Here is a 7,854-nt window from a genome sequence, read left to right on the forward strand (position 1 = left end):
GCCTTTGTAGAGCACCGCGATTGCAGCGAGCCCGAGGGGCCGCTCGCACACGAGGAGCCCGAGGCCGGCCCAGGGGCGGTTAAGGGCCGGCCCGGCAGTGCCACCACCCCCGAGCAGCGTCTCATTGGTGCCACAGTCCGACCGGCAGCCAGCTGCACCAATGAGACGAGGGGGCGGCCCCGTCGCTGGCCAATGGCGGAGCGGCGTGCCGGGTGGGGCGGGGCGGGGCGCGGGCCGGCATGTGGCGGGCGCTGGCGGGGACGCGGCGGCTCTTGCGGCCGATCGGGGCCGCGGTCGGGGGCGTCCCGCGGGCAGAGCCGCCGCTACCCCGGGCCCCGCCGGCTCGGGGCTGCTCGACGGCGGGAGGCGGAGCCGGGGCGCTGGGGGCGGCGGAGCGGCGCCAGCCGGCAGGTAGGGCCCAGCCCAGGGCCGCGCAGCCGGGGTGCGCAGCGGGACCTTGAGCGGAGTGAGGCGCCCGCGAAGAAGGGCGGCGTGGTACGCGTGGAATCGCGCCTGCAGCTGCGGAGCGTCCGCACTGCCCCCAGCGCCGTGGGATCGGCCGAGCCCCCGGGCCCCGGTCACGGCACCAGCGCTGGGCCGGCACTGCCTCCGAGCCGTGCTGGAAAGTGAGGAGTCGGGGCGGTGCTGAGGAGCCCGTGCCGCACCCGTGTGAGGGAGCCGCTCCGAGCCCCAGGGGTCGCCGGGCCGTGCGCTCGCAGTCGGCCCTTAGGCAACAGCCTGGGAAGCACGAGGGCTCATTCCCCCTGCGAGCCTTGTGTGCACGGGGCTGGTTTGTGGCTCTCGCTGTTCAGCAAAGCTTCTCTAGCCTGTGCCTGACCGTGACGATCAACCTGGTGGTGTTTAGGCCATCCGTGCTCCCAGCAGGCTCCGGAGGCTTCTCATGTGGCTACCAGGCAAATATTTGGCTTCTGTAACCGCTGTGCCTGGAGGAGCTGTGGCCGCCGCTAATTTTCGAGATGCGTGACCACAGCAAAATGTTGAAAGAGTGCCCTGAGCAGAAAGCTTTACATTTACAGAGATCTGATCCAATTTCATATTCCCATTCATGCATATAATTGTAGCTATTGTTCCCTTGTTTGGCTTTTTCTTTATATTGGGAAATGTAAAGCTTGGCTTTGTGCTGGTGCTCAGTCTGCACTAACATTAATGTTATAATGGCAGACTTGCATCGCTGACAGATTCAAATTATGCCTGAAGTCTGCATACAAGTTGCATCTACCTAATTAGGACAAATTAGGAATAAACTGATTTCATGGTGTGAACAGAACATAGCTTCACTGATTTACTGTTTCGTAAGCTGGCTTCCTTAAACTCTTGAAGGACGAAAGTTTTGTCTACAATATCATAATGCTCTGCACCAGATCAGGCTAGGGAAAAAGAAAAAAAGTGACATTACTCAGCCTGCAGATAAAAAAATGCCTTCACTCTACGTCATGTCAGCTCCATTTTCAAAATACTGGTTACTTCTCCTTAAGATTCTAGAACAGTTTCGTCACAATGTATTATCACAGGTTGTTGAAAACCGTTGTTCTGAAACATTTTCGATTTTGTCTGTTGTTTTAATAGTGTATGTTGGAGTACTTAGGTTTAAGTCTTCTACAGTGATAAGTGTGATGATATTACTGACTTTTAAATGGCAACAAGAAGAAATAAGTAAGTTAGCAAAAGCCAAAATTTCATTTAGGTAACTGTTACATCTAATGATGGTGTTGTTAACTGGAAGATTGCTTAGTTCTCAGCTTTGGTGGCTGTAAAAATGATTTTGAAAAATCTGCAGTTCATGTTCCATTGCCAGTATCAAACCAAACTGCACAGTGAGTGACTAGCTTAGGCTGTAATTCAGTTAATTGTATTTTATGACTTTAAGTGGTTTATTTTTGAAATTAAAGAGAAAATTTGTCACTGTACTATTTTTTCGTTGACTCCAGATACTGTTCTTCCAAAGTTCAACATTGACTTGGTTGTAGCACTGCTGAGGCAAGAAAATGCTAAAGACATCTGTGTCATCCAGCTATCTCCAGAAATAAAATACTGTGATTATTTTATAATTGTGAGCGGATTTTCAACACGGCATCTTCATGCAATGGCAAATTACATGCTGAAAATGGTAAGACAGTTCTTGCTGCTCTCTCTCTGAGTTTTGGGAATGGTGTTAAATGTTGTGAAAGGAATTTCCCCAGGATTGCATGTGTAGGAGTGTACCAGGTAAGATAAAACCAATGACATCATGTCATTTAGTCCTGAATACATCTGTGGGTTTTTTTCCTGTAGCAGTACTACACAAAATACAAGTATTGTATTTTAGAAACAGACGTCTCTGTACGTAGAACACTGAGGACATCACTGTTGGGTGACTAGAGCATGAGTGGTGTGATATGGTGATGATGACTTGTGTCTACCTTTATTTTTGTCCAGTGAGCACCATTGCTATTCCCAGTCATTCAAAATAGCTTTATCTGACTATTCTCAAACCCTGATCCTTAAAATTTCCACTTTCTCAGATATATTGTAAGGCTGGGAAAAAAGTTGGCCTCTTAGGAGGCACAGGATCCCCTCATGAGCTTTAAGCAAAGTGGTAGTTAATTGTCACCCTGCTGTGCATGTACTGCAGGAGAGGAGAAGCAGCACAGAAACCCTCTGCTGTTTGGCTTTGGAAGAAAGAGAACTTTTCAGTACAGAAATGGAGGTCAGAATGAAATTACAGGTAGAGCTTAGAGATGAGGGCCAAACTGAGGGAGAGAGTAACTTGCCTGAGAAGAGCCATGCAACTGTTAAAAAGAACAGGGTGAGTAATGTGAGCAGTGTCCATCTCAGTCAGCTGTCTGTACTCAGCCTGGAGTTTGCCTTCTCACCACCCACTTTCTTTCCCTTCCTGACCCTGTTTTTCCTTTCGCTCTTGGCAGTTGGCAAGCTTTAGTACCAATCCCAAACTCTTTTGATTTACTCACAGTAAGACAAAGAGGTGCTCAGGTGTAGCATAAGACCTTGTTCTGCCATTCCATTTGTGAATGGCAAAGGCCCACATCCCCATCTGGTTTCATGTTGGAGGAGGAAGCTAACACTTGGCTATATTGTAATCTGTTCACCTTACACAGCCTCTAAAGACCAGGCTTGGAAACTGGTAGCAGGGATCAGCCTTTGCAACCTAATGATAGCTGATGGCAGTTCACACAGGGCTTTTTAGCATTTTGAGCAGACTGTTGGAGTCTTTTGATGATACCTCACAAGCCATCTTAAAGAAAGGAAGGTAGAACTGGTTCTGAGGTAATGTTTTGAAAGTTTTCCATGCTGGTTTGCAAACTAGCATCATTACCCAGCAGCTAACATTGTGTGGAACAGCCAGGAACAGCTGCATCTTGTGACAATTGTATTTCCAGTGAAGTGGGACTTATTTGCCAGCCAGCCATGCTGGTACGTGCTGTTTTGTGTTCTGTCTTCCATGGCAGAATGGACTGTTAGAGCCATTTCCATCTATACTCCTTGTAGAGGAACAAGTAGGTAATGACCAGATCTGAAAGTGACCATGTTTCAGCCTTGAGCTGTCAGATTTCTCCAGCTCTAGTGGGTGCTTGGGTTCTTCATGTATTGGCTGGGGAGAACTGGGCCGCTCAAGCTGCCATCTACAAAAGCCACCATGTGCTGCGTGTGGAAGTACCCACTTTCCCTGGCTGACCTTGTGCAGTCCTGCTTTGAGCTGCTCCCTCCCCTCTCCCAGGTGCAAGTCTGTGTGCTGGTTCTGCTTCCCCCAGCTTGCAGCAAGTGTGGGGCATGTGCCCTCAAGAGGCAGGAGGTTGGTTTGAATGCCTTCCTCATGGCAGGGCATGAAACTTGTTTTTGCCCCACTCCCTTCCATCTGAGCAGAGAATAAGTTCAGCATCTCCATTTCTGCATCCTCAACCTGCCAGTGTAAACCTCCAGTGAAATAAAATCTGGTGATGGTGGCAGCTGTAGGGATCCAGTAATTGAAAGACTACTGTAAGCAGTTGTATTTAGTATTCATCTTGATAATACCTGCAAAATTATTGGACAATGGTATGGGAATCCAGAGCATTAGGATTTCAGATTGGAGAAATCTGTACGTATTTTCCAGAACTGCAAGTGTATATTAGCCTTGTTCCTTTTGTGCAGACCCCAGGACCAGCATGAAGTAATCTAACCTATTTAAGCTTTAAAACAACTCAGCAAAGTCAAGCTTCTCTGTTAAGTTTGAGTGCTTTTTAAATAAATGCGAAAGACTCAGTTTTCTTAGTTTTCTGCTATTCCTTTTTTTTTTCTCAGTACAAGCATCTCAAAGAAGAAGGTAGTCCTAGTACTCAGATTGAAGGAAAAGAGACAGATGACTGGCTGTGCATTGATTTTGGTAAGTATTTGTGAATCTGAGAAAAACAAATTCTGCGTGAGCTCTTTTTTGACAGAAGCATCTCACCATGAACCCTGGTTGCAGTGGAAAGTTCACAGTACTCTGCTGTTGGGGAATTCCAATTGTTGCTTGAACTCATTGAGATAACAAATGATTTTCCATTAAATATCTTGGACACTGAGAAAAAAACAGTAACTACTCTTCAGTGGCTAAAACAGGTCCTAATTAATCGAAGGTAACAATAATGGAGAAAAAAAGCTACTTCAGTCAGTTTCGTCAGGTTTCTGTAATCCATGTTTGGGTAAATGGGGCCTCATTTTACACTGCCTTACTAGAGAACTATTGAACAGACTCTTTCACTGTCCAGATCATACCATCACATGGGGTAAAACCTTAATCCTAAGAAATTGAGTTCTTTGTTCTACTAGTGTGAAACTCTACACAAATATAAAAGACTGCATTTAAAAAGCAGTTCTCCTTCACTGCTGCTTTTAGAATCTCACCCCCCTGGCTTGGTGTTTTGACCTAAAAGATGAAAACTTCACTTATGGATGAGTGAGGAGCACTGCAGCCATTGATGTTAAGCCTTGGTAACTTAACTCTAATAATTATTGATGGTAATAAGCAAAAATCAACTGGAATTTAAGGGCATGACTACAGAATAGTGCATTAGACAAACACTGGAATTAACATTCTCTGCTGTTGTTTGCACAGAATTAATGAAACCAGAAGAACTTAATGCATCAAAGTTTGAACCTATTTCATTGTAAAAAGCACTTGAGAAGTGTGAGAAACACACCTAGGGAAAAAATTACTTGGCTTTAGGAGAATGTTGACAGTACAAGAAAGCTGAAAATCCATCTGTCATCTTGGGGGACTCTTTCAAGTAAAATTCCTTTTGTATTTCTTCTGTCCCATAGAAGTCATAATTTCTTTGGTTTGAAGTCTCATGATAGTGTTTTATTTTAAAGTATTGTGTTTCATATCTTGTTACTATAGTCTTGGAGTTTTTGGAAGGACTGACCAATTCCTAACACTGCTTGAGAGCTGGAAGCAGCAGCTTAGGAAGGGACTTTTATCCAGCTGACTTGTATCTAGCCAGAAAGGGGGTGGAAGGCTTGAACTCTCTGCTCAGCTGAAGGTGTGGTAGTGCTTTACTGTTCCCATAATTCACTGTGAATTTCTGTTCTGTGCAGGTAACATAGTGGTGCATTTCATGCTGCCAGAGACACGAGAAGTTTATGAACTGGAGAAGCTGTGGACTCTCGGTCCCTATGATGACCAGTTAGCACAGATGATTCCACAGTCTCTACCAAAAGACTTTATATTTGGTATGACTCCTAACAGCAGTGATCATCTTGAGACAAGAACTTAAAGCAGCTACTGCATGAAAGGAGAATGAGTGTGCCTGAGTCATACAGTCTTGAGAACTGAGTAGTTGGTACAGTTGATCAGTACAAACCAGTGGTTTTATTGGATGTGCCTTGGTAGAGTTCTGAACAAGCTAAAGTGAACATAATCATAAAATCATTAAGGTTGGAAAAAATCCTAAAGATAAGAGTCCAACCATGAAATGTCAAAGAAGGAATCCTATCTGAAATAGGGGAGCCATTGTCTTAGTGGAGTTTGCAGTAAGAAGAGCAGGGCAAAGACAGCTGCTTAAGCTGGAACTCATGCTCAGCCTCTAGAGTAATTGTTTTTCTAATATCTTTGAAAGACACCCTGTAGTGGCAGTGCAAAACAGACTGGAGCGCTGCAAGGAAAAACTGTGAAATAGTACAGTTGAGATGACGCTTCTTGTGTTGAACCATTTGCTTCTGGTCACAATAAAGCAAGTCGTGGTCTGCAGGGGGGACAGAAGATGGAGTGGTGTTACTGAGAACATAAAAGCCAAGAGCAACATTGACAAATAAATGTGCTTTGAGTTATCAGAACAGTAAATCAGTTTTCCAGCCAATGCAAACCTGGTTTTAATAATAAAAAAGCTCCAAACTGAAGTACTTCAATTACTTGTTTTCATGTGAAAGGATTCAGCTCATTCTGCATGTGCAGTTTACTCCTCTCCTAGTTTTTCTCTCACCTACTTTCTGAAAAGGGACACTGAGACAACACATTATGGCAGTTAAAACATTCAACTCTTTGAAGTGGGAAAAAAGTTCTATAGGAAGCCCTTGGTCACTGAGTATTACTTGCTGCTAATGAACTGTTCAGTGTGTTCTTAGTGTGACTGATGCATAATCTGATAACCAGTTAAAGAACTTCAAGGTGGTAACCAATTGTGTGTGTAAGACAAGATGCTTTTCTGCACTAGAGGACAGAGATTTCATCGCTGGAGGATCTCCCTCCTGGAGAAGTTTGCTTTGCAATGTATCAGAAAATAGAAACAGGAGATGCTGAGGTAATCACCTTTTTCTCCCCATAGCCCCACAAATTATTGCAAGCCCTGTCTGCATCTCTGCCCTGCACAGCAGCTTCTCTTTGTAATGCTCAAAGTGAGCCTGGGCTTTGTGCCTGTAGCTGTGGTTTTCAGGAGGAAGTGTGTTTGTTTTAAAAAGTCCAAACCAACCAAAACCCACTTTTCCCTCTATTTCAGGTCATGTTTTCTTGCTGCGTCTAACCTCTGTTTTTTAATGAATGACAGCCTGCAGGTTCACCTGCTCTTTGACTCAAAACAGCACATAGTTCTGCAATTAAGCAGAGGATATTTTTTTGAAGTGCAGTTAAACTTGCAGATAAAACATCTTTGCCCACAAAACAAATACTATGTTGGGAAATACAGCTGCAGAGGTTTTCAAAATGCTTCATGATACTTCTTGAAAGTAATCACCTTGGCTGTCTTACAGCCTGATGGGTTCTAAATCAGGCATTTCCTCCTAGGAGGGATGCGTAGGAGTAACTTTGAGTCATTCCCTTAAACATTTGCCTTTTACTGCTGCTGTGGATAAGTAATAGAGGTAGGTTCAGCAAATATTACACCATTATATGAACCCACCTTTAGTAACCAGAACCACATACAGTATCCTGTGTGAAAGAGCAGTAACAAAAGGACTATCCAGAAAAGCGCAGTAAGAGTGGGAACAGCTGTGTGAACAGGCTAGGACTCTAGAAAGGTGAAAAAGGTTACTAGTCTGCAAGACAGACAAAAAATGAAAATAACAGAGCAGACAAAAACCAGTAAAATAAACAAATACAGCTGACTTAGCTGCCAAAGCATATTGTGAAAAGGAGTTCTATGAACATCCACTGGTTGCTATTAAACAATCATAACTACCAGCCCAGGGAAAGAACATTCATTTAGAAGAAGCATTTCTAATCTCTGCTGAGCTACTGCAACATCCCAACCACGTTACTTGCCAGCCTTGGTGAGACTAAGGCCTGATAGTCCTAGAAGCTGGGATGTAGGAATTAACCCAGTCTGGATGATCAGTACTATGCAGCACTAAAGCCCTTTTGGAAAGAAAACACTTGGGAAT

At 44.6% G+C, this 7,854-nt stretch overlaps 1 protein-coding gene across 1 annotated transcript; it reads left to right on the forward strand.

Annotated features, from left to right (window-relative positions):
* Positions 1 to 239: 239 nt before the first annotated feature.
* MALSU1 (mitochondrial assembly of ribosomal large subunit 1) lies at positions 240 to 6,378 on the forward strand. The gene is made up of 4 exons (XM_066318716.1): positions 240 to 411; positions 1,950 to 2,128; positions 4,300 to 4,381; positions 5,578 to 6,378. Exons 1-4 carry the CDS (start codon positions 240 to 242, stop codon positions 5,754 to 5,756), a joined length of 612 nt encoding a protein of 203 aa, XP_066174813.1. The 3' UTR covers positions 5,757 to 6,378.
* The last annotated feature ends 1,476 nt before the right edge of the window (positions 6,379 to 7,854 follow it).

Source organism: Sylvia atricapilla, chromosome 1 (assembly GCF_009819655.1).
Source record: "Sylvia atricapilla isolate bSylAtr1 chromosome 1, bSylAtr1.pri, whole genome shotgun sequence".
Taxonomy (NCBI): Eukaryota; Metazoa; Chordata; class Aves; order Passeriformes; family Sylviidae; genus Sylvia; species Sylvia atricapilla.